The sequence below is a fragment of the Protomyctophum parallelum genome, assembly GCF_964188405.1.
Source record: "Protomyctophum parallelum genome assembly, chromosome: 5".
Classification (NCBI taxonomy): domain Eukaryota; kingdom Metazoa; phylum Chordata; class Actinopteri; order Myctophiformes; family Myctophidae; genus Protomyctophum; species Protomyctophum parallelum.
Genome location: NC_139702.1, coordinates 51,918,769 through 51,945,140, shown reverse-complemented (window position 1 = coordinate 51,945,140; position 26,372 = coordinate 51,918,769). Strand labels below are relative to the sequence as shown.

Below are 26,372 nucleotides of genomic sequence, written 5' to 3'. Positions count from 1 at the left end.
TGTTAACCTATAAAGTTATTAGACATCTTTGAAATTATTTTAAATATAGACAATGTGGTAGACAAAGGAAATCATGGAATGTGCATGCCTGGCTGGGCATATTGTTTTATCATTCCGGTTTCCATTTTCAGTTGGTTATGCAGGAACAGAATACAGACAATTCGACTACACAAGTTTAATTGTACTTATTCTTTTTTAATAAATAAAATAAAAGTAGCCTACTTCTGGTAAAGATCCACTCTGCAATCAACATTCTATACATAGCTGCCTGCCCTACTGTATTACGGTATACATTTGCGTGAGGGGTGGAATTATGGGTATGGAGATTATTTGAAAAGAATAACAAACATCTCACGTTTAGGCTACTACGCCTCACTTCGGTTTATTACGGAGCCAAAGCAAATGGTTTTTTTTTTTTTTTTAACGAGATAACATTCAAAGTCTGCAACAGTTCATCGTTAGTCACTCCTCTTCAAACCCCTTACTCCGTTCAATACTTTAACTTCCATTGCACGTCGGTGTGGCGTGCCTACAATAACATTATCTCTACAAGCAGCTGGTAGATCATGATGTTGTTTTGGGCAGGCAACACCGTTATACTATACTACGGAGTATAAATGATGCTGGAGCGGGGGGTGTTTTGTTGTTGATCATGCGGACAAGCAGTCCAAGGAGTCCAGCGTTAGGAAGACTTCAGCCTGGCACTGGAAGGTACCCGTACCGTCCCGGAGCAACTCACAGCTCTTCAGATTTGGAGAGATGTCCTTCAAGCATATCGCCTGTATAAAGACAAACAAAGTCCGGGGCTTCTAAAAGTGTTCCACAGTATAGCCTATTTCTTAGACCTATCATCTGTTTTTAGATCAAACGTAGCATAGCTATAGTTTACATTACAACTATACATTTTTAGACTATAGGGCAAGAGTTAATCGTGGTGCTGAATGGACAGCGTCTTTGGGTGGAGAGTTTGTCAGGAACTTAACTTTGCCTGAAGCGCGCACAATTATGTAAATTATGACTGCTTGCAAGTCTCTGTATTAAAATGTATAGGCCTAGTAATCAGTCACACACAAATAAGTCAAGATGTAGGCTATAGATCATTTCCATGTCAATTTCCTATATTGTTTTTAGCCAGCACAAATAGTTTTGATTCGTTAATCGCGGTGCTGAAGGGACAGCGCCTGTTGGTATAGTTTGTTGTCAGGAACATACAGTAGTTCCCACTTTTGAGAACATATAATAGCCTATATAGGACTGCAACTGCAACACATTTACTGGCTAAGTGCTTTGCAAATAAATGCAATAAATATGTATAGCCTAAGTCGTAAACACAGGAAACGGGGGGGGAAAGGTTAAGGAAACAAAACTGCTAAATAAATAAATGCCAGTTGTTTCGTTATTATTTATCCCTTCAAATAGCACTTACCATGTTTTTAAGAATAGAGATTTGCTTGCTGCCCTCGGGAACCACATTGTTGCCGGCTGTTTCTCCACTGTCGACAGCCGTTTCTTCGGATTCGGACCTTCGGACGTAAGGCGACCTCCTGATACCGGAGAGTAAACCGGAGGCTCGACCCACCGAGTAGTACGCGGGGCCGGTTGCCTGTTTGTACCACGCGTCAATTGGATGGACCGAGATGAGCAGCGAGATGCCGATGCACACCATAGCAAAGCGCACGGACCTCTCCATAACGCACACGACTTTGGACACTTTTTTACGCAGCGAACTTGCGAAGTGGAGTGGAGCGGGCTCTTCGTTATGTCGCTTTAAACTCCCCAGCTCTATAGCTTATATAGGCTAGACGCAACGATGCTATCGTGATTCGTGACCAACAATTTCGTCAAATCGATCGAGATGCAGGGTGGATGATGATTCATCATTACGCGAAAGGAGGAAAAAAAAAAGACCAATCCGATTGATTCATTTGCTGGGGGTCTTCAATTGGTGTGTTCTGTTCTGACGCTAGTGGAAAGAAAAAGTGAATCTGAACATAAACCTTTGTCATTGTGTGTTGTTTACAGGGGGGAAAAAAACTAGTTTTTACAAGTTTCATGACTGACAATGTAATAGCTGCCACTTCTGAATAAAGTTAACGTTCAAACACAAGTCAATACGTTAAACATTTAAATTAATTAATGCAAATATAAACTATACATGGCATTTATATCAAGGTGATATGAATTGGATTGGCATTTAAAAGAATATAAAATAACCAGACGCACACAAGAAGCAAAGGCACACCAGTCTGGTTGGTGGCAGAGAAAACTGACATTTGCGCTCATTTTGATATTTTTTAACACAACACTGTCATTGATTCAGGGCGCAGCTTGCCTGTAAATTGTAACAATATAAGGACCACAGAGGCACAGGTGTGCTCTTGCTCGTCCCAGTGCTCAAGCTGCAGACACGGCAGGAGTGGACGGAACGGAAAGCCTTTCAAAATTGCCAGCACTGAAACTGCTTAGTTTTGTGTACCACGTCTTGACGCCAGTGATAGAAAGGACAATAAGGGATGTCCTTTTGGAAGGCTAAACATAGAACCATGAAGAAAAGCAAGGGCTCGCAACTCTTTGTAATGCTTCAAGTATTTATATTCACAATCATAGCAGGCATAGCAGACATAGGGCCTACAACGTTTCGACCGGTATTGGTCTTTCTCAAGTAGGCTATAAATAAAATAAACAGGAAACTATTCATTTTATACAGTGTGGACAAAAGAGCCATCAGCCCCATCTGCTGTTTTATTTTATTCTAAACATAGAACCATAACATCAGTATCTTGTGTGTGTGTGTGTGTAGTTGTGTCATCCTAATTTACCGTACATCAATTTTTTACTTTATCTTCCTGAGTCGAGTTGTGTGCTGAGCGACCACATCAAACACGAGGTGGACGCTGGAAAATACTGCGGCATGGTCATGCTGGACCTCCAAAAGGCTTTTGACACCGTGAACCACTCCATACTGGTTAACAAGCTTAAAGCTATTGGTTTTGATAGCACATCAGTGAGCTGGATGCAATCCTACCTGGAGGGGAGAGAACAGATGGTGGAGGTGAACGGAACACTGTCCCCTCCCCTCCCAGTGAGCTGTGGCGTCCCACAAGGAAGCATACTAGGGCCTTTACTGTTCCTAATATATGTTAATGACATGACTTCAGCTTGTGACTGCAACTTGTTCCTGTTCGCAGATGACTCAGCACTGCTGGTCTCGGACAGGAACAAACTGCAGGTTGAAAAGACCCTCAGCTCTGAACTCGGTAGAATCTGCACCTGGCTCGCTGATAACAAACTATCCTTACACCTGGGAAAAACTGAATCCATCCTCTTCGGATCAAATAGTAATCTCAGCAAGGCAGATGGCTTCTTGGTTAGAGTGGGTGACAATATTATCACACGAAAAGATCAAATTACCTACCTAGGTTCCATCCTGGAGGCCAATCTTTCCGGTGATAAGATGGCCACCAACGTAATCAAAAAAGTCAATCAAAGAACAAGATTCCTTTACAGGATCTCCTCACTGGTCAGCAAAAACACCTTGAAGACCTTAACAGGAGCCCTCGTACAAGGTTTCTTTGACTATGCATCCACCTCTTGGTACCACAGCACCTCAAAGGCCCTTAAAACAAGGCTCCAGACCTCCCAAAACAAACTGGTCAGGCTCCTACTTGGCCTCACCCCCCGAACCCACCTCACCCCTGCCCACTTTGACAGGCTGGGATGGCTTAGGGTCGTCGACAGAGTACAGCATCTTGCAATGGGTCTGGTCCACAAGATTCGATACACCACCAAGATACCCATGTACCTGTCTAAATACTTCCTTTTTTTTTTTTTTATATATATTTTTTTTGCGGCTTACACCTTTTATTGATTTTTGAAGGGACAGACAGTAGGCTGACAGGAAACGGGAGAGAGATGGGGGGATGACATGCAGTAAAGGCCGTGTCGGGTCCGGGAGTCGAACCCGCGGCACACTGCGACTGGATTACCAGTCCAGTGCCCAGACCGTTACGCTACGGCCTGGGCCTAAATACTTCCTTAATGTAAACGAAGTCCACACCCACAACACCAGAGGGAGTGCAACAAACCATGTACAACCCAGATTCGGCACAAACAAGGGACTAAATTCTTTTCGCTCCTATGCCACCAAAATGTGGAACGCCCTACCAACAGTCATTAAGACATGTGAATCCCTTGACTCCTTCAAAACCGCTCTCAAAGGGCACCTACGGATGGCTGCAATTCGAAACTGGCCTCTGTAAAATCTGAATCCCCCCCACCCCATTTTCCCTCACTGTATATTGTATCTTTTCCCTTTTTTGCTTCCCATATGATGAATTTAGCTACATAGAAATGTCTATTTGTATGTCTCTAAATGTTTGTATGTCTTTAAATGTTTTGATGAATTGAACAATGTGGACCCTGTTGTAAACAAGTGTAATGCTTAATTGGGTCGTCCACTCACAGTTGACAGTCTTTGTATTGAGTTTGTGCTTAAAATGTACTGTAAATTCTACAAACTGTTAATAAATATTTCAATCAATCAATCAATGGGATAAAACATTGAGTTTCAGAGTTCCTGACTCTTCAAACTAATGTCTAAATGGTTTCTACATCCTTATAAAGAGGTACCACTCATGGTCATGATGTTTAATTCAGAAGTTTAAGATGTACCCTGTTCCAGAGTGGCAGCCATCTAATTTGCCCGGTATGGCTACCAGAAATATAATTCAGCCTGCCTGTTGTTATATTATGATGTTATGTCCATTCATCGTACAAACATCAAAAATGGGCAGAAAAGTGAATACTTTAGACAATGAATTATGTGGTTGTTTTGCATAATCAGATTATACCCATAAAACAGTATTCAGCTACTCTTCTGATACATTTTCTCACTCCTGAGTCAGACGAACAAAATTATACCACATATATCACTCAGCCTAAAGACTAATGTTAACAAAATGTTGGAAATGTTCATAACATGAAAAGTCAATAAAACATTGATACTATACCACCATTGCCATACTGACTTGCCACAAATCACCGGAATCTACCTTGTTCGTTTTCCTCATTGAGGGGATGCGGGAAAAAGAGGAAAGCATTTCGTATACCTGAAAACACAAATGAGTATTGAATCATGTCTAATTACATTTCACATTTCCTTTCCATGGGATAAGATATTTATGTGGAGGCCTGGACTACAGGAAATGTACCTTTTAATGTATTGAGAACAATTAAGATGACAACTGACAAAAAATTAAGTAGTAAGATTAGCCATAGACATAAAGGTATAAGTATAAAACACAGCATTTTGCTTATTCTTGGAAAGCAAAACCACATAAGCGTATCAGATATTATAAATACAACGTACACCAGGTACAGGGATTTATTTTTACCAGCAATACCAGTCTTCTAAATCTAATTAAAAAAATAGTATTCAAATCTCCAGATCGGCAGTTCATTGACCTATACTGATCACAATGGCTGAGACATTTCCAGCAAATACAGCCATTGTGTAATGCAGATCATATCAGTCTAAAGTGCTCATCAGAGTCCATTGTAGAGTGGCCTGCAGCGTGGCTCCAGCTTGTCTTCCAGGACATAGTCTGGTCCACAGACCCAGGGGTCTCCAGTCTCCCACTGCCACTTCTGCAGGCTCTGCCTCAGGCTTTCCAGAACACCGCTGTAGGATGGGTCTAATGCCAGGTTTCTCCTTTCCTCTGGGTCCACCCTGCGCATACACATTTGGGATTATTTGAAGACGACTACAAACCAAAGGAAAAACCTCTTCATATACAGTACGTGCATAAAAGGACACAGACAATTGACCTTATGCAGACCACAGCCAATACAGACAGATCTCTATTATGCAAAAGAAAAAGATATAGACATACTGAGACGGAAAGATACAGTGATTTGTGGATTTATTATAGATAATGCAAGTTGGAAATGAATGCCCCACCGATATTATGTCTGTGTCCCTTTTATGCCCATATTTTTGGAAATCTCTATGGGAAAAATGAATGGATTCTAGATCAATGGAACCAGAAAATGGCCACCACTATGCCATGCCCTATTTCTTTATGATGTTAATGTCATCCAACCCTCCAAATCAGAGTGGTGTTAAAGTGGAAACAACTACAGTATGTAAACAATTATTGCCAAAAACGAGTTGTGTTTATGTCAGACCTGGTGTCATAGAGCTCCCAGCGGTCCCTGTAGTAATACTGCTCCAGGGTTTTGAACCAATATGTTGGCTGCCCCAAATGAGTGCGGTTAAGCAGGTCCTGGAAGGTGGGTGACACATAAAAGTCCTGGTCGATGGGGAAAGGCATGCGATAGTTCATGTTGTGCAGTAGGCGGTATGCCCCCTGGTGGACAGAGCGGATTGGATAGTACATGGTCACCTGTAAGTGAGAAAGAAATGTCAACACTCAACACTATCTGGACTTGTAATGAACAGTTCATGCAATTATGACCAGACATTAGCCGACATTGAAGGTAAGTTTAACTTACTGATGAAACTGGGGTTTTGTTTTCCCTTTCCTCTACCATCTGCATCAGTTCACAGCTCATCACACCGATCACTCACTCACTCACTCACTCAGTCAGACCAGTTTCAATCAGCAATCATCACCACACTCTAGTATAAAGCACAGCCATTTTGTCTCAGTCAGTGAGGTGCACATCCCTTTCCTTAAAATTAATTATATTAACACTGATACTGATTGGTTTTAGACCTCCAAATACATACTGATGAACCGAACTGATGAGCTGGAAGAGCTGTAGCACTTGAACTGAATTGGCCAGGTTTCTCCCTTTAGTTCATGAAACCCCGAGCGATGATGATGAACACAATGGCGAGCTAAGCCCCAGAGCGATCCCCTGTTTCTGTCCTACCTGGACGGTAGGATCTCTCCTTCACTCACACACACACTTCCCCCCCATAACTGCTGCATACACTCTAAGAACTGCCTCACATTACCCCTCTGACCTTGAATGACTTTGAACAATTGACTTTGACTTTGGACAAACCATGACTGAGTCTATACTTTTGGGTTGAATTACTTTGTTTTATCTGAATTGATTGATGTTGTTTATTTTATTTTTGTTTCTTCAATAATAATATCCTATTAAGCATAATTTTCAGTCTCTTGGTTCTTTGATTTTCAATGCAAACTCCTTTCTACCATACGCCTACTTCTGACAGCAGTACTGGTCCAAACATATTCCTATATCACTAAGTATATGCTACAGTTACATAATAAGCAATGTAACTACCGGTATATAATATACCCTACTATACAAACAATACTGCAGCTTGGAGATTCCTGGGCAATTTGATAAATAGATTTTTAGCCCATTCTGACCGGGCACCCATTTTGGTGTTGGCATCATGTCGTGCTTTAGCTATTGAAAAATAGCAGATCTACAAGCTCATATCGCGCCACCGAGTGGCGCGATACGAGCTTGTAGGTCTGCTATTTTTTGAAAAATCGAAGAACGACTGACATTTTTAGAATCTGATCTCAGGTCAGAATGGGGTTAATCAGACCAGTGTGTGTCCAGTGGAAACCTCGTTGTGAATCTGATCTCAGGTCAGAATGGGTTAGTACAAGCACCAACAGCTATATGAATGAATGAATGAAACTACTTCTTGTCTAGCCCCACAGACCTCATGCAGAGACTGGCTGGCGTAGACGGTGTGCCAGGCGCTGGGCTCAGATACCAGGGCAGGCAGTAAGGAGCGACCGGTCAGATGGACGGAGTCTGAGCTCCCAGGGAGCTGGTAGGACGGGTAGGGAACAGAGAACCAGTCCAGAAGAGTTGGGGTGATGTCTGAGGAGGAGAAAACAGCTTGATGAAGACATGAAGAACAGGAGAAAGGACAACGCAACAAAAGGAAAAGAGTGAGAGGAATTATTCAACTTTACTCCAGACAATAGACATAGATACTCTAGCAGTATGAAGTCTCCCCCTTGTGGCTATACAATGTTAGTGCTTTGATAAATCATTGCTGACATGTCATTGATTAACAAATACTGTCCACAGCACTTTTACAAATTCCCCTTTTTATATAAAATAAAATTTAAAAGTGAGGAAACTGAGGAGGCACAACTGTGAGGATATAAAGATATGTTTGGTGTATTGTCATTTTATTTGTATTTACAATATTTAATAGTTTTTGCTTTGTTGGTTGTATCACCTTTTAAAACCTGGTTGCAATGCAGATATAATATATAGTGTTCTTTTGACTGTCAACACAGTTTCCTGCAGCCACTCTCATTTTATCCATGTCTCACCCAGTAGGCTGACATAGGCCTGACTGGTTTCTCCCCAGCGCTCGCGGTGCTCAGGAGATGACACCAGCATAGGCTCTGCTGTACCGGAGTGGTACAAGTTGGTTCTGCCATTAGGAAAAGGGATTCCATTATCCGAGCTGTAGATGACCAACGTGTTGTTCTCATAGCCAGCATCTCTCAGCTCCTGAAGAACCAAGCCGATACCTTCCAGTGAAGACATGGTAGAAAGAGAGATAGAAAACAAGCTCAATTTAGTTTGGTGAATTGTTTATTGTTGCAGTGATAGTTTTTTTTTTTATCATAATACACTAGATATACAACAGAGAGGTTGAGCTATACTGTGAAATATTGTTACTGTGCTGTGCTGACGATTTAACAATATTCTTTTAGTTACCGTACTTCTGTCAGCTGGCGGCTGTGTGCATTTAGAATACCTCGCAGCCAATCAAAATGTTTGGTCAGACCTAACTGTGGTTAATTGTACCACGGTGAATGTGAGAGCATGGGTGTTTGGGTGCGTCACATACCCTGGTCCAGTCGACTAACAGTGGTATACTGGGCTGCGAGGTCAGCTCGCGATGCAGGTGTGTCGGGTACAAAACGGGGCACCTGACGGACACAAGAACAGAGCAGACAAGACCTGATAACACATATTACTGTCTGTAACTGATATTTACACAATAAGTGACAGTAGAGATAGAAACAGTAATCATCGGAAAGACAAGATTTTAACTGTTTGTGGGTGATAAATGTTTTCATCAAATAAATCGCATATTAAAACTGGTGGGCCCACTTTTGAACATCATAAATAACTTCTCATCTGTAAGATAAATCCAGTATTGGGGACTGACCGTAACTTGCTCTGGAGAGTAGTATTCTGGAGTCCAGTCTGGAATTCTTCCCATTCCCATTTCACCATTCCCAAATTTTTCACAGAAGGCTCCATACTGGGGCTGGGAATGCCCACATCTGTGGGTGTCGTGGAACGCTACGTATAGAAAGAATGGTCTCTCTTCCTCTCCTCTCTCCTGAATTTTTATTTCATTACTTTCTTTTTCCTCTACGGCTTCGGCTTTGTGGGTCTGGAAAAACTTGCGGACCAAGAGTTTGATACGGGTGATGTTTCGCCCCACCTGGAGGACGGAGTTGTTCTCCTCGGTGTAGGCAAAGTCAAAGGGATAGACAGGTCCTGGACCAACATGTTTTTTCCCAATTATGCCTGTATGTGACAGAAAAAAGACAAGAGAGATACACCAAAGGTGTATTTTATTTTATTACATTCCATGCATGTAGTCCATCTCCATTAAAGTCTACCACATAGGCAAGGCAAGGAATCATCATAGTCATACCAAACACATTGAAGTCATTAAATTAAGGCATTTGCACAATAATCAACATCTAAACCTCTTAATACCCCCACCCACCATTCCAACTGCACACAATGCAAACTAAAATATATTATAATGGAAACAAAAGTAACAGGAGGAGAGGACACTGGAGCGTCACGGACATGTCGAGCCTTTTTAATAGGTGCCAGTACAAGAAAAGACTAACCTATGCGGTCTTCATCATGACTCTGATGAAGACCGCAAAGGTCGAAACGTGCAACTTGTGTCCTTGTTCCTGTGATGCACCGGACCAGCCGTTCTAGGCTTGAGGCACGTTGGTAGACTCCCTTTGTTTCGGGCAACAGAAGTAACTTGACATGACACCCATGTTACACTCATCTAATCACACCTGCTTTGAACAGTTTAGAGAACGCACATGAAAACTTGAAACATGGAGAGAAAAAAAAACATGAAAGCAGAAACAACAATGTGGGTTTTGTTGCTCTCCTTATGCTGTATGCAGTAGTAGGTTACTTGATAATTGTATACCTGTATGTACGTTGGCTTGGCTAAGGAGTAGAGGCAGACTTTGTACTCCGTCAAATGAGTTGAAGTGGTGGACACCCTGATGCAGTCCGTACATTCCATTCTGATGCTAGAGGGGACACATAAAGAGCCTGTAAGTCCCAAATAAGGGGTAAAATGAATCAACTGATTGAATGGATGAGAGACTTGACTGACTGGATGAGTGTACTGTTACCTCTGACAGACTGAATGAATGAATGAGTTCCAATGAGTTTCAAGTCTGCACTGAAGACTAAGAGTGTCTAAGAGACACTTTTGGCAAATAGTTTTTTTGTTTTTGTTAATGTACTGTAAAGCGTCCTTGGGATTTTGAAAGGCAGCATTATATAAATTCAAGTCATTAATGAATGAGTGCTGCGGTACACTGCTATACCTACCTGTGGCAGGCCAGTGAGGATGGCGGAGCGGCTCGGGGAACAGCTACTGACAGAGGTGAAGGCGTTCTGGAACACCACGCTTTGCTGTGCTAACGAGCGGAGGTGAGGTGTGTGGACCACAGAGTTGTTGTACACCTCTGTCTCAAAACCTGCATCATCGGCTGAAGGAGGGAAGGAGGCACACAGTGACAGACAAAGGTTACAAAAAGGTGTGCATGTGATGTGGTGCTAAACTAAAGCTAGTGCTGTCAAACAAGTCTATGAAGCTATGAAATAAATCTATGACAAAGTTTAATCTGCAGCACATCAGATCTCAGGCTCAGCACATTGATTGATCTCTCTTTTAGATAGGGGGGGGGGGGGTCCTTGGCCTGGAAAAACGTTGAAGACCCCTGCTGTAGAATGAACCAGAACACAAGTCTTTCTGGGATGAAATGGGTTGAATCAGAGCGTTACACAAACGTATTAATTACAGACTATAGTTGGTCAATCGAGAGGGCAAAGATTTTGACTCACCGATTATTAGAAGAACATTTCTTTTCTTGGACTCTCCCATGTAACATGTTGCCAAAACCAAAAAGAAAGCCAATGCATTCGGCATAATGCCAAATCTTCTTGGACACTTTCAAGCAGTTCAATTTTGCACGGTTTCCAGACGAAACATGTCCACTGTTTTGCTCAGGGTCTACTCTACGTAAAGTCTAGTGAATCAAAGGCGATATATTTGTTGTTTTACAAATAATTTGAAACAATTTAGTGTTATAGCACATGCCTTCCTGAAACAACTTAGGCCCCGCCTTTTTAGTCACATGACAATAGTCACGTGAAGAACAGTGTTTACTGATGGTTTTACTCTATGGTTTTACAGTACTCTGCATAACACAAGTGGTTTATTGTGTCAGAGTGAGATTGTGCAAACTAGTCATTCTTTTCTTTTCGGTCTGCAATGTGATGAATCTGCGTGATCTTTTGGAGAAGTGGTTTCTTCAAGTAAAGTAAAATCTGTGAATGAACAACACCGCAGAAGTGGATTTAAAGAGAGGAATCTGAGTCTGACTGGGTAAAAAACGATTACAAATATATATATATATGTTCTAGTCTATTTTATTCTATTAATTTGGTCTTAATTCGTATAATTCGTATAAATGTTTGTTCCGTTTTATTCCATTCAATATTCAGTATTCTACTTTTAAAAAGCCGCTGTGACAGGCTGGCAGCTGCTTGATTGATTGATTGAAATATTTATTAACAGTTTGTAGAATTTACAGTACATTTTAAGCACAAACTCAATACAAAACTGTGAGTGGACGACCCAATTAATCATTACACTTGTTTACAACAGGGTCCACATTGTTCAATTCATCAAAAACAAAACAAAAGCTCTTGTTAACTCTGGATTTTGTCAGGTAGCCTAATCTTCGTCTGGAAGACTGGAAGAGCTGTGCAATGCTGACCTTTGCTTCAGCCGAAATGTCATGTGGTTATAAACATAGAGCCATAGGCTACCCTGTTTTATTTGTCTATTATGCCATTTGTCTATTATGTGACATGTCTTTATCATATTATTATTATCAGGCTCTGTTTGGAAGTTATTGCTAAACCTGTATAATAACGAAGTTATAATCAGAATTATTAACTGGACAAATCAACTGTGTGTGTGTGTGTGTGTGTGTGTGTGTGTGTGTGTGTGTGTGTGTGTGTGTGTGTGTGTGTGTGTGTGTGTGTGTCTCTATTTCTCTCTTGTTTGGCATAGATGTGTATATTTCTATACACAACATATTAAATGTTTTGATGAATTGAAAATGGAGGACGTGAACAATTCTTAGTGCTTTTTCTGGTTTCATCCTCTTAGCAGTTTTTGTATTGACCTGTACCTTCATTGGGACTGTGACCCTTCTGCAATCTGTTAACCAACATTTAAATCAATCAAACTAATCCACCTCCCTGACCGATTAACTCTTTGTTTTATTAAACAGGTCAAAGTTGACTGCATAGATATGAAGACATGACAACCAACTAGAAAAAGTGCTCCTCGGAGCACAGGTCAGGTAGGTTATTGTGGGCCAGCAATGTTGATGGAATATGAATAATCAGACAGATGCATCTTGATCACTTGACTGTAGAAGTAATATAAAAAATGTGCTTTGCAAAAATGGACCTGCTGCAGGCGAGTGGCAAGGCTGATTTGATTTGTGCTGTGTTCATTATTTTAGGCATTTTGTTCAAAACGGAGCACTGCAAACTTTGGAAGTTTGTAGGAGTAATACGATGTGTTTTGCAAATATTGACCACCTGGTGATCAGCAGGTTTTTGTCAATATTGTCATGTGCTGGATACTTCACTCATACAACTGGTCAAACCAGTCAGGTTTAAACTGTTCAGGAATAAAGAAAGACACTTGCTCATCCACATTGCACACACACGTCAGTAATGTCACATACTATAAAACTCTCACACACACACACACACACACACACACACACACACACACACTCATTCACTCACGTGGTGCATCCCTGCTTAAGTGTCCAACCTGAGGAGAAGAGGATTCTTCTGAAGGAAATAGAATCTAGCGGAATCTAATCAACTCAATATGTCAACTGCTATGAGCAGATTAATGACTTGAACGAAAGGACAAACGTCCACTCTTCATCTTTCTTTCTTTCTAAGTGTGTTTGTGTGGTCAGCCAGTTTAGGCATGATGTATAGCAATTGCAAAAAAAAAGGCATTATATTTGCTACAGTAGTCTAAGAAAGACACTTTGCCTTCACCGTTTATGCACCAGCTGTTCACCCCTCCTTTCCCCACTCGCAGTATGACAGACACCATGCCCCTGTTGGGAGGGGTCCCGGTCCAGGACCAGGTGAAGACCCTCTGCTCCTACAACACAGTGAAGGCTTGGCTGCCCATCCTGTCATGGTTACCGAGGTACAACCTAAGCTGGCTACGGATGGACCTTATTGCGGGCCTCACAGTGGGGTTGACTGCTATCCCACAAGTCCTGGCTTATGCTGAAATTGCAGGACTTCCTGTGCAAGTGAGTTGGGGGCTGGTTTGAGTTCTGTTGTTTGTGTGCTTGTCTGCTCTAGTAAATAAAGGTTATATGTGTACAGACGCTCTTAATCCAGAGCGACTTACATTAAGCAAGAACATAAAGCATGGCAATTCATCCCATACATAAACAGTAGTTATCATGAAACATGCGTAAGAAGACCTACAAGCTCATATCGCGCCACTCGGTGGCGCGATATGAGCTTGTAGATCTGCTATTTTTCAATAGCTAAAGCATAACATGATGCCAACACCAAAATGGGTGCCCGGTCAGAATGGGTTATAATTCTATGTCTACATAACATTCTAGTGCTGTCTACATAGAATGCTATAAGTCTGCATAAAGTGCTATCTAAGTCTACATAAAGTGCTACTGTATCTAAGTTACATAAGTTGAGCCTTTGCATAGGTCGTCACGGCTAAGGCACGTCTGCATTACAGTAAAGTGACTTTTCTACTTCTAGCTGTTTTATCCGTTATTATAGGCATTACTGATGATTATTCATCAACAATACAATTTGTGTTTTGTGAAAGTATAGCATAGTTACAGTATATTAATATCAGGGTGTTTGGTCATAGTTGATTTTGTCCACATTATCCATGAATGCTTGTCCATAGCAAAAGATGGATCCATATTAGTTTGTATTGCACAGTGCGCTATATCCGAACGCACCCTTAAGGTCTTTACAGACTGAACGCGTTTTTAGGTAAAACGTCGGAAAAACGCTGCAAAATATCCGAAAAGCGCAGCAGTGTGCAGACACCTTTTAGTATTTATTTTTATTTGCAGACTTGAACACAATTTTACTGAGTCAAGAACGACATTAATTTGTGTCCAAATCAATATGACTTTCCACAGTATGGCCTCTACTCTGCCTTTATGGGAGGGTTCATCTATACTATCCTGGGGACCTCTAAGGACATAACCCTGGGTCCTACAGCCATCATGTCCCTCCTGTGTTCCTCTGTTGTGGGGGGACACCCCAACCAAGCTGTCCTCCTCAGTCTGCTCTGTGGAGCTATCCAGGCAGCTCTGGCCTTGCTGAGGTTAGGTGAGGATGGAGATGCATGATTACGGATTTAACACTTAGCCTGCCAGTGTGGTGGCAGGGAGGAGACTAACTAATACCGTGGTTTTGTCTCATTTTCGAGGATGCTTCCTGTCACCTTGGTACCTAGTTAGGATGACCTTGCATTATTAGCTACCTGGTTTGTCCAAAAGGTTACATCATGAGACCACCCTCCCGGGATCAATATAGGTCTTGTCTTGTCTTGTCTTGTCTTGTCTTGTGATTCATTTAAAATGTGATGGAGCTTTGCCTCTGGGTTTTTCTTTGTAATTGTTATAGCCATTATGTCCTGAACATGCTACGTAACTACAGTAGTAAGATGAGACTGAGCCAGTGAGACTGGATTGCAACTGTAGGTGACCTCTATGTATTCTACGGCCCTATAGAGATCATATCCTATGGTATCTTATGGTTGCAGGGTTCCTGTTGGACTTTATCTCTTATCCTGTAATAAAAGGCTTCACCTGTTCTGCTGCTGTAACGATAGGCTTTGGCCAAGTCAAGGTGCGTCACACACACACACACACACACACACACACACACACACACACACATACACACACAGAGGTAGTTTTTAGGTCATGTTATTCCCAATTAAGAGAAAGTTATACACGCCTCCTTTTATACATGCCTCATTGCCTCTTTTTATTGCTCTTTGAGTGAAAACCTCTTGTTTGAAACATTCAAATATCATACAATATTCACCTTGATATTCTATTTCAATACAACAAACAAAACTCCTTTTCTCCCTTGTCTCCACTTGAATGGGAGGAAGTGCAAACATCCTTGACTTTAGGCACCATTAGAATTTAGAATTCTGGGCACCACCCTATTGATGTTACATCATAACAAATATTACTCATGCAGTAGCAGTGGAACAAAATATCCAAGAAATAAATCATATAAACAAAAACTGTTACAATTACAAATAATAATGATGGCAGTTTAATTTAAAGGACCACTTCACCCATTTTCAACCTATCTTCATATAAGTCCTCTTATTATGATAAAATGGTACCATTTCTTTCTACTCTGTCTGCGTCTCATCAGAGAGTAAAGGTCCCCACCCACCGAGCGCGTTTTTCGGATTTTTAGCAGCGTTTCTCCATCGATTTTCCGAAAAACGCGGCCGGTGTGCAACCACCTTTATGAAGAAACCCGCCTACCATTGACATCATCATTACCCAGCATGCACGGTCAGGACCTGGACGAATTAGTGACGTCTCTATTGGGGCCAAATCAAGTCAGATCTGGCCCTGGATATCACCTGATTTCAACCAACCGGAAAAAAAGAGAGAAAAAGGTTTTATTTTTATTAGTGTGAGAACAATGGCTTCCATTCATTATCCATTATGTAGCATGATTAACTTTCCAGGAATAGAAAGCCTGCAGTTTCTATTAGCTTGGATTCCCCATCGATGATGTCACTGGCAGGCGGCTTTACAAACTGCCCACAGCCCTCTTGAGACACAGACTGAGTAGACATAAATGGAAAATGGTACCATATTATAATGAGCATTAGTGAGGACCAATTATATGAAGTTAGGTTAATTATTTTGAAAATGGATGAAGTCATCCTTTAATACATATGTCTTGTACTTATTGTTGCCTTGTTTAGCCCTTTGTAATTATTTTAAGGTGCTCTATATAGATTATCACCCATACCCAGAGCTGAATTCCTGAACAGGCAATCAGGCACGACAGCTAAACAGGTGCAAATCCTGGTCCATTGACATGCTGCCAGGGTTCATTCATCTTTTATTCACACAGTGCCCCTCCCTAATATGATTCGTTACGGTCGTTCTTGTTGTTCTTGAACTTGAACAACGTCCAAGATTTAGGTGTAGTGAGGTAGTGTAGATGTGTCACTGACTGCCAGCCTCCATTATGCAGCAATGCTGTGAACGAAGGTTGGGTTTCTGCTCTGTATTTTGGTTATTTTGCACCCGTTTCTTTTTAGTTTTTTGTATCTATTGTTTTGAATTTTCACAAAATGAAAATATGTTTTCTTGTACATGCACAGTCAAAGATAGTTCAAATCATATCAAGCTCATCTGCAATTCAAGAACATGCATCGTCATGCTCACTCACTCCATGCAATCGTAGAGTTTTTTATATTTGTTTCTATATCTGTGTACAATTGTCTGTGTAGATATCAGGTGTAACTGGGATACATAATTTGAAATGAACTTGGGTGGAAATGATGGAATGCTATAACCGATAAAATGAATGACAGTTTGGAGGCATGCTCGAAAATAATTATGAAACCATACTCCCAGACCGTAATTATGAAAGAAAGCATGTGATATATGAGAGAACAGTTGGCACTACTTAACGTCTTCACAACACTTAGCCTGCAGGGAGTCAGATGTTCTGCGAACAAAGATGGATGGTCACTCTGGACCAGACTGTGTCCCATTGTTTTTATTTGCACGCAGTTAACTTAATAATGAATTGCATTTTCATAGTGCTTTTCCAAGTGCTCAAAGCGCTTTACAATGGTTCATTCATTCATACATTGGGAGGTGAAGCGGCGAACAGTCGACGCCAGCGTCCTCACTTCCCACATTCACACACCAATGGTGGCGAGCTCACACCAACCGACTCATTGACTTGAACCACTCTGGGCATGTCAATATTAGGTGAACATTCGGCAGAAATAGATAACTGCCGATCTGATGGACTTCATGCCGGTCACCACACTCCCTCAGGCGCTCTGCACGTCCATCGGTTGAGCAGTTTATATATGCAGGAAGGACAGACACGCACACTCACAGAAACACACTCGCATGCACAAAGATTATAATTGTAGTTTTTTGTAGCAGCAGTGCAGCACGATTATCATTTATTGTTATTACCATTATTATATGGGGTTTCCCTGTCAGCATACGTCACAGCAGTTTGTCTCAATAAAGTGAAAATGCATACTGTTACTGTAGTTGATGTTGAGTGTGTCATGTGTGTGTCCAGAACATACTGGGGCTCAAAGGTGTTCCCCAGCAGTTCTTTATGCAGGTTTACTACACGTTCTACAAGCTCCCTGAGGCTAGGATAGGAGACGTGGTCCTGGGGCTGCTGTGTCTCGCTCTGCTGGTCATGTTAATGTTGATGAAGAAGAAGCTTGGACCTCCTGCTGAGGACTCCCCCACCTCTAGCAGAGTCGCCAGGAAAATGGTCGTGGGCATTGCTACAGGTCAGTCGGGGTCTGTACTTGGCCCTCTCATTTTTGTCCTCTCTCTTGCAGATATACAAGGTGATGTCATTGTTGTGTTTTGAATGAATGTATCCGACCTGAATGGAAGCAAGACCGCAAAGTATTTTTTCAGTGCTATCCTTTTGGACCATTTCTGCTTGAAAACCTGTCGCAACACTGCAAATTGTGAGCTCGATCTAAACATTTTTTTTTATTTCGATGCATTTATTTATACATTGGTAGAGTAGACTCATAGGAAATGGGGATAGAGATGGGGAGGTACCACGCTACAAAGGTCGTTGGGATTCGAACCCGCAACATGCTGTCTAGCTGCCATTGCAGCCTAGGGTGCCCGGACCACCGCGCCGGTCCGGTCCGGACCTAGATCTGCTACTTTTGCCAAATGTTCGCCTGTTTTCACCAATTGTGACATGCCAGGGACACTAGGGTTCATATGGTTAAATCAAATCTTCCTTTTCTTTATCTTGTCTCCTGTCATGCGCAGTGCGCAACGCTCTGGTGGTGATAGCTGCATCCTTAGTAGCGTTCTCATGGGATGCATATGGTTCCCACATCTTCACCATCACTGGGGAAACTGCGGAGGGCCTACCCCCGTTCAAACCCCCACCCACCACAGACACCACGCCAAACGGCACTGTCATCTCCTTTGGAGAGATTGTAGAGGTAAGCAGTCGACAGCGGTGCTATCATAATAATAACACCTTTTATCTGAACATGACAACTGAACAACCAATCCCTTGGGGCAGGGTTTTGGAGGTGGGCTGGCTGTCATTCCCTTTATGGGTCTGTTGGAGAGCATCGCCATTGCTAAAGCTTTTGGTGAGTTTATTACACCTGTTGCCACTTTAATCCGATTTAGATGAAACTTGACAGATTCCCTTTTTTCTCTCTCACTCTACTAAACTACTGTTTACCGGCTTAATGTATTTGGGCTTCAACTAACCCTTAGGTTAAACAAAGCCTGCTTTTTTTTATTAAATGGAATATAATGTGTTTATACCACTTTTGTATAGTTTTCATTACTGAGACAGGTCAGCATAAATTCAGAGAGGTAAACATGCATACATACTAGCAGGACTCAATCCATAGACAGAATGTGAAAATGTGTCTTAACCACTCCACTGAAAACCAACCTTTATGCTTTTTCCATTGAATTGCGTTCATGATTCATTGCTGATTGGCTGACCTTGGCTTCTGGTCTTGTTCTTAGCCAGTCAGAATGATTACAGGATTGATGCCAACCAGGAGCTGTTTGCCATTGGTTTGACAAACATCATGGGCTCCTTCGTGTCAGCCTATCCAGTCACCGGCAGCTTTGGAAGGTAGAGAGACAGGGTTTCCACACCTGAGCCGAAAGCCGCAGACGTTTTCGGCTGTCTCCCAGCTTCTTTTCCGAGTTTTTAGACAGCTGGTGGATGGAAAAGAAGCTCCACCCACGCGGCAGATTGCCGCGACAGACAGATTCCCGGAAACGCCTGCCCCCGCGGCAGTCAGCCGCGTGGGTGGAGCTTCATTTCCATCCACCAGCTGTCTAAAAACCCAGAAAAGAAGCAGACAGCCAAAAACATCTAAATTGGTAGATGTGGCTACAGCTAGAGAACGAGACAAAGAGAGAGAGTTGTGTGTGTGTGTGTGTGTGTGTGTGTGTGTGTGTGTGTGTGTGTGTGTGTCGCAGATGAGCAGTCAATCAATGAGCAGTTAATCTTGTCTTTTTTTCATCAGGACAGCTGTAAATTCTCAAACTGGTGTGTGCACTCCAGCTGGCGGGGTCGTCACTAGTAAGTCACATATACCTATACGATACCTTGGTGACAATTTAGATTATTCATATTTATTCATGCAGTTGGTGCAGTTAAGTGGTTCTTAATAAAGAGAGATTCCTAAATTGTAAGGAAGCAATGTAAAATATGTTACCCTATATTGATCTGTATTTAATGTATTTTGTGAGGTCACAAGAACCTTGACATTTGTGCCAAATTGAAATATCCTTCAGGTCATGTTCCTGTAGTCGGAGGCTCTCTCCAGAGCCGTAGAGTAAGACAGAGTTACGCAAACACGTTCACTTCATGGAGCCAGTCCAATGGCGGCTCTTCTACATACACTTCTATTGAGCATGGGGATAACCAGAAGTTTACGGAATGCATTGGAGTCTATGGGCTCGCGCGAGTACAGGAACCACGTGACCGGGCTGTTTTATGCCCCCTCAATATCGCAACTCTTCTATTAGATGGCTTTGGTATAGTCATATCAGAAATCCCCGCCTATCAATATTTAGATGTCACCACCAATATTGGTACTGGGAGGTCGAGATCTCTGACATGTCTAAAGACTAGCAGTGTCTAATAATTGGAAGTTTTGAAGGTCAAAGCTCATTTCTCAGAGTGGTAGAATGACAAGGACCCCCCATCTCTCTCACTCTCTCTCTCTCTTTCGTGTTTAGGTGTGATAGTGTTGCTTTCCTTGGCGTTCCTTATGCCAGCATTCTACTACATCCCAAAAGCTTGTTTGGCAGCTGTCATTATCTGTGCAGTAGCCCCTATGGTGGATTACCAAGTAGTAGCCAAGATGTGGAGAATACGCAGTAAGTGTGTGTATGGTTTATAATGGTTTGTGTTTTTAAATGCCCTCTTAACACATGCACACTTGATGCAGGTATCACAACATACCTGTTTTTACTGACACGGGACATTGTATTTTGCACATGCGATGTGCCTCTCTTTACGGTCCCTACAGTTTACTAGAACATTAAAAAAAGAAAAAGTGCTTGTGTTGTTTTGTGTATCTTAATCTTTAATATAAGTTGTATGTTTAATGTATTTGACAGAGCTAGACCTGCTGCCTTTCTTTGTGACATTCCTGCTCTGCCTGTGGGAGATGCAGTATGGCATCATAGGAGGAGTGGCTGTATCTGGAGTGATGCTGCTCTACAACATAGCCAGGCCCAAGTTCAAGGTGGCGGAAAGTCTTGTAAAATTGGTTGGGTTACTTGGGATTGTCCACAAATCACGCACAAATCTCACCCTGCACAGTCATCATTCACACAGTACACTGGATAAGATAGCAGATAGAAAGTAACTTAGTACATTTACTAATATTGTACTCAAGGAACTTTTAGGTACTTTTGCTTCACTGGAGTATTTGAAAAATATCAATACTTTTACTTCTACTCCACTACATCTCAGAGGCAAATGTTGTATTTTTACTCTACTACAATTATTTGAATTCTTATTTATAAACATACTTGATCTTGGTGGTAGTAGCAAATATTCAAACAAGAACTTCAGCCCTATTTAAAGCCCTATTTAAACTTAAATAGCTGATCTACAAGCTCGCAACGCTTTGTGAGCTTGTAGATCTGCTATTTTCATGTGTGCAATGCATGTGCATTTGTATATGTACCCAACTCTTAACAGTGTGTCCATATTGCTTACAGGTTTCTGATCATGATGTGTTACTGATCGAGCTGGGCAGTGGACTCAGTTTTCCTGCCACAGAATACCTCAGTCATGTCATTCACACCCAGGCTCTACAAGGTAATGATCTGCATGCTGTCCTGAGTCCTGTTAATGATAAACCCTCAAAGACCACCTCTTCATGACATGCAACATTTATGTGAGCTGAGCGCCATTGTGTGGTGGAAATCTGGAACTACAGAAATGAAGCCTGGCTAAACAAAGTCATGTGATCAATTAATAAATTACTTCGTTTTTTGGCATAGCATATCTAATAGATAAAAAGGAGGATCGAAGACCAAATGAATGGATAAATTACTAATTAAGGTAGTTAATAAAGTCAATGTAGTTCACTACTCAAGTTACTGGCAACCAGCTAACAAGTTAGTTGGAGACTGTCTGCTCTGCTCTGGGCGCATAGAGACCAAGGGCAAAAGAATCAAGATTGGGAAAAGGTTTAAGACGTAAATAATGTTTAGGGGGAGACATGAAGACTGCCTTGCTACAGGGTCAAACAACAGTTTTCACAGATACACATGCAATCTGTGGCAAATGGGAGAAAAGCTTTATCTGGCTAGGGGATGAGATGAGATGTACCTCAGTGGGGCAGTGTGACATGACGATACAACAAAGGCACCTGATTAAATCATAGGGCATATGTAATGATTCATAATTATTGCAGGGCACATGTAAACAAATGTACAAACAAATCCAAAAATACCTATCAATATATATGGTATGCGTATTTGCGTATGGTATATGTTCACATGCAAGGATATTCATATTTGGTGCCTTTGCTGGTGTAGAGGTAAAACTGGCTCACCATGATTGGTTCAATATGCACCATTGCCTCCTGCACAAACACAGTTGGCTCTGTGCATAACTGTAGCACTGGTTTTCCAGAAAGTGGCATACACATTTCCTGTCCCAATTCAGTTTCTTATAGTTTTGTTTCATTGGCTCGGCAGCAGATTTGACCTGGAAACACATGACACCTTCACATTATGTGAGCCAATTAAACGAAACTATAGGAAAATTAACAGGAATAGGATAGACACTTTCTGGAAAAGCAGAACCACAGTTATGCACAGGCCGTGATAACAGGTCAGAAGTGATCACTGTCACTGCACCAGTGACTCATACTGGTTGGTTTTTGCATGGAAGTTGGAACGAGCTTCAAATTATTTTCTTTCTTCCCTTAATCTCCTACCCCCCTCTCTTCTTCCCTTTCTTTGTTTTCTTGGAAAAATAACACAATGGGAACTATGCGCAAAAACAAATTTCACCCACCTTTTTACTTATAAAACTGTGATGTGACAATAAAGATGATCAGCAGCAGTAAATCGAGGGAAATGTTCACCTTCCTCTAAAAACTTCTCAAGAGAGTGCAGATAATTCATTTATTGTATAAGAAGTTTGTGTTCAAGAGACTTCTAGACTGCTCTTTGACTTGAGTGTGCCTTTTTCCTCCTTTGATCTCTCTCTCTCTCTCTCTCTCTCTCTCTCTCTCATCCAGCCTCTCCACCCCGTTCAGTTGTCCTAGACTGCCATCATGTCAGTACCATAGATTACACAGTGGTTAACGAACTCCGAGACCTTCTGAGACAGTTCAAACTACGGGGAGCAAGCATGGTCTTCTCCAGGCTGCAGGTACAGCCATCGCTCACTTTTCTGTATTCCAGTTAAAGTAGTCATGCAAACATCAGTCTACAATTATTCATTTAAGCTAATGGGAAAATATAATGATGTTATTGTCAACATGAGCCTCACTCTGTAGTTCTGACTATCATATATCTATCCGTTTTGTCTTCTCTCTCTCTTTTCTCAGCCTGCTGTTCTGGAGATTCTGCTAGCAGCAGATCTACCAGGTCTCCGGCATGCAGACGATGTGGAGGCAGCACTGCAGACTGCAGAGCGATTTAGTCAACCCCCTCAGCATAACCAACAGATCAATTGATGCCGGTTTGTGTATCTAGGGCAGGCCAATCGGAACACACAGTGGTGTTCAACAGGAATGGCCTAACAATGGTATAGATTGATTATGCTAGCTGTGTGGCTCAATTGAAGCTATACCCACCAAGTGATAATCGGACCAAATGTTGTCCATTTGTCAAAGGTATGAAACCTTTGACAAATGGACAACACTGATTTTATATAATCTAATTTTAAAGCTTTCCCTGAGTGTATAGATCCAAACAATGTGCCTTTTGTTTAACTGAAGTATCTCTTCAAACTGAGATAGTAGGAACTGGATCTATAAAGGACTAGTCTCTTGAGACAGACTGTTGACACACACCATTTCCCAATGTGTTCCCAGATTGATAAAGGACAGGAGGGAATAATACTGAGGCTACATCCACATGAACATGTTTTTGTTTGAAAACATAACTTGATACATTTGCACCTAGCATCCACATAACTTGAAGCCATAACACAGAGACATTTGAAAACACTGCTGATTTGTTTTGCAAATTGCCAGCAATGGATTGTAGTGGACGGTGTACTGTACAGACACACGTTTGCTTCCTGATTGGGTCTTACCCGTCATGACATGGCCTGCCCTTTCCGTGATTTCTCACACGCATATCACGTGACCCTTTGCGGAAGAATCAACATGACCTTCCCTGATTTGTCATGTCTATCACAAGATCTTTTTCCGGAAGACCAAAAGAACATCTTTACCAGCTTACCAGTGGTGAATTCAACATGGATGAGGAATTATATGCATTGCTGTGCAGTTAAATGATGTTGACGTGGATGTGAGGCTAGACTGAGAAAAGCCACCAAAGAACTCTCAGAGGAAGCAGAGAAAGCAAGCCTCTGGCTGCGACGACGAGGGGGGGGCATTAAAATAAGTTGAGCTGCAGGCGGTATCTGGGAGATGTCCCTGTTCACTGCCCCGCCACCAAGAGACTAGATAAGGGGCGAAACATCTGGTGGTCCCCGGCTGAAGACCCTGCAGCAAAACTTTGGGGACTGCTGGATAAGTCAGACATCCTGTTAGTCAGACCTGCATGGCGGTGCAACAGGTCCAAGGCTTTGCAGGAAGACCATCCTTCTGTATGAAATAATAATTGTTAAACATAACATAACACTAATTTGCAACAATTGTACAACAATTAATTAATTAATTAATTAATTAATTTTTAAAGGGATTAGATCATTACAATCTAGAGATTTTAGAGCAGCAGAGGTTGCTTTTAGTGTCATCATAATGTGCTAAATGGAAGTTGTGTAAGTGATCTGTTTGATACTAAACAGTTTTCATAAACATTCTTGTTGCTTTTTTTCCTTCTTTTTTTTGGGGGGGGGGGACGACGACTTTGCCCTGGCTAGGTAACCCAGGGTGACGTGTGTGTGTGTGTGTGTGTGTGTGTGTGTGTGTGTGTGTGTGTGTGTGTGTGTGTGTGTGTGTGTGTGTGTGTGTGTGTGTGTGTGTGTGTGTGTGTGTGTGTGTGTGTGTGTGTGTGTGTGTGTGTGTGTGAGTGTGAGTGAGTGAGTGAGAGATATAGATAGATTGTGTGATTGTAATTTTAGCATTTCTTTGCAAAGTGCATAAGCCAGTTACCTTTAATTATTTATTCATTATTTGGGGGGAAATTATTCAAAACGTTCATATGTAAATGTTACTGTCTACTACTATTAAGAATGTTGAGTAGAGTGTTCCTTTAACATTCACTGAGCTGAAAATACCGCATGTGGTTTAAATGAGAACTCCAAAAGTATAAAAGTTATCAAACATTTGATAACAGCGATTCCTAAGATAGCTCTACACTTTTATGTTGAAATGTAGTCTGTAAGTAAGCATGTTGAAGTAACATGACTGCAAACGGGTGAAAAGAAAAAAGCTTGAAAATGCATTTACATTGGGCACTTGAAGTTAAATATATATTTAAAAAAAATACTAGTTATTACAAGTACAAATCTCAAGCATGCTTGTCCACAGTACGGTGTTTTTTTTTATTGTGGATCGAGTTTAAAGGTGAAAGTATGAAGGAAATAAGGAATATGGGGGTGCCAAAGTTTCATCACTTAAAGCAAGCAATAATATGTAAAATACCTAGCAATGTGTAAGGGCCGATTCATACTCCTATTTTAGAGCCGAATAAAAGTCGGTTCGGCGCTGTAGAGCCTACAATTTGACGTCATTTGAGGTTCGGGGGGGGCGGGTACCGTCCTAAAGTCGGCTCTTCGGTGCTACTGAAAATTTCTGACGAGCCGAAATCATTTCGGCACTACAGCGCCGAAACAGCGGTAAAATAGGAGTATGAATCGGCCCTTAAACGCTCCCCAAAAATGTAGTCTCTGTGACACATCTAGGGGCCACAATCTGCATTCAAAGATTTTCCTAGATGCTTTGCGCCATTAGTCGATTTGCCTGTCTACTTCCTGATTGGAAGGTGTCATTTGGGGTCACCTGAGTGACCCGAAACCCTGATGACCTTGTTTGGAAAACATCACCAAGGATACGTTCCAGGTGCATCCATGCAATGTTTTTTGTTTTTTTCGTTCAGAACTGTTAGTGGAGTAGTAGTCTGCCATTGTTTTGTGGAAGATACTAGGCACTTTGGACTTAACATCATGTCCTGTGTTTTCGAAATCATGAGGGGGACATAGGTGTGCTCGGCCATTAACAAGGCATAGATCAGCCCAACCTCAGTCTGTGACCAAGAGCACAGTGCCAAAAACAGGCCTTGTTTTCTGTGCTCTGCTCGTCCTGTTCCAGGGAGACTCCAGAGATGTCTTCCTTCAATGTCAACCTGTGTGAACAAAATATTGCCTCCTGCTCTCCTGTAATTCTCACACTAGGCCCAGTTGTCTTCATGAATGTTACGGTGGATCAGTTTGAAGTGGCGGTGTCGTTATGACTTTAATAGCTTATTTCCCAAGCGGTCAGCTCACCTTTGCTACTGTATACATATACAGTGTACATCATTTGCTGGTTTGCTTGAGGAGGGTGCCTTGTACTCTTCCTATTTGGCTAATATTCCTAA

General features: G+C 41.8%; 3 protein-coding genes across 3 annotated transcripts; 1 reads left to right on the top strand and 2 right to left on the bottom strand.

Annotated features, from left to right (window-relative positions):
- Window positions 1-313: 313 nt before the first annotated feature.
- Window positions 314-1,703, bottom strand: npb (neuropeptide B). The gene is made up of 2 exons (XM_083764643.1): window positions 1,427-1,703; window positions 314-779 (listed from the first exon to the last, which is right to left on the bottom strand). Exons 1-2 carry the CDS (start codon window positions 1,688-1,690, stop codon window positions 651-653), a joined length of 393 nt encoding a protein of 130 aa, XP_083620769.1. The 5' UTR covers window positions 1,691-1,703; the 3' UTR covers window positions 314-650.
- Window positions 1,704-4,934: 3,231 nt separating this feature from the next.
- Window positions 4,935-11,367, bottom strand: sgsh (N-sulfoglucosamine sulfohydrolase (sulfamidase)). The gene is made up of 9 exons (XM_083765937.1): window positions 11,107-11,367; window positions 10,591-10,751; window positions 10,178-10,283; window positions 9,152-9,519; window positions 8,828-8,909; window positions 8,301-8,504; window positions 7,673-7,836; window positions 6,187-6,404; window positions 4,935-5,728 (listed from the first exon to the last, which is right to left on the bottom strand). Exons 1-9 carry the CDS (start codon window positions 11,189-11,191, stop codon window positions 5,545-5,547), a joined length of 1,572 nt encoding a protein of 523 aa, XP_083622063.1. The 5' UTR covers window positions 11,192-11,367; the 3' UTR covers window positions 4,935-5,544.
- Window positions 11,368-11,616: 249 nt separating this feature from the next.
- On the top strand, window positions 11,617-24,666 carry slc26a11 (solute carrier family 26 member 11). Its single transcript, XM_083765207.1, has 15 exons — window positions 11,617-11,650; window positions 12,567-12,638; window positions 13,406-13,628; window positions 14,502-14,694; window positions 15,131-15,216; window positions 17,683-17,905; window positions 18,411-18,589; window positions 18,673-18,745; window positions 19,137-19,248; window positions 19,649-19,704; window positions 20,367-20,507; window positions 20,751-20,878; window positions 21,360-21,459; window positions 22,895-23,028; window positions 23,207-24,666. The coding sequence occupies exons 3-15, from the start codon at window positions 13,407-13,409 to the stop codon at window positions 23,333-23,335; spliced, it is 1,776 nt and encodes a 591-aa protein (XP_083621333.1). The 5' UTR covers window positions 11,617-11,650; window positions 12,567-12,638; window position 13,406; the 3' UTR covers window positions 23,336-24,666.
- Window positions 24,667-26,372: the final 1,706 nt, after the last annotated feature.

Excerpts from the sequence above, each read along its gene's own strand:
- npb (XM_083764643.1), bottom strand. The coding sequence starts at position 1,690 with ATGGAGAGGTCCGTGCGCTTTGCTATGGTGTGCATCGGCATCTCGCTG. Across the intron at positions 780-1,426 it reads TCTCTATTCTTAAAAACATG|GCGATATGCTTGAAGGACAT; the intron begins GTAAGTGCTATT and ends GTCTTTATACAG.
- sgsh (XM_083765937.1), bottom strand. The coding sequence starts at position 11,191 with ATGCCGAATGCATTGGCTTTCTTTTTGGTTTTGGCAACATGTTACATG. Across the intron at positions 7,837-8,300 it reads GGCCTATGTCAGCCTACTGG|ACATCACCCCAACTCTTCTG; the intron begins GTGAGACATGGA and ends TCTCCTCCTCAG. Across the intron at positions 6,405-7,672 it reads CCAGCCAGTCTCTGCATGAG|GTGACCATGTACTATCCAAT; the intron begins GTCTGTGGGGCT and ends TCTCACTTACAG.
- slc26a11 (XM_083765207.1), top strand. The coding sequence starts at position 13,407 with ATGACAGACACCATGCCCCTGTTGGGAGGGGTCCCGGTCCAGGACCAG. Across the intron at positions 19,249-19,648 it reads GTCACCGGCAGCTTTGGAAG|GACAGCTGTAAATTCTCAAA; the intron begins GTAGAGAGACAG and ends TTTTTTCATCAG. Across the intron at positions 23,029-23,206 it reads TGGTCTTCTCCAGGCTGCAG|CCTGCTGTTCTGGAGATTCT; the intron begins GTACAGCCATCG and ends CTCTTTTCTCAG.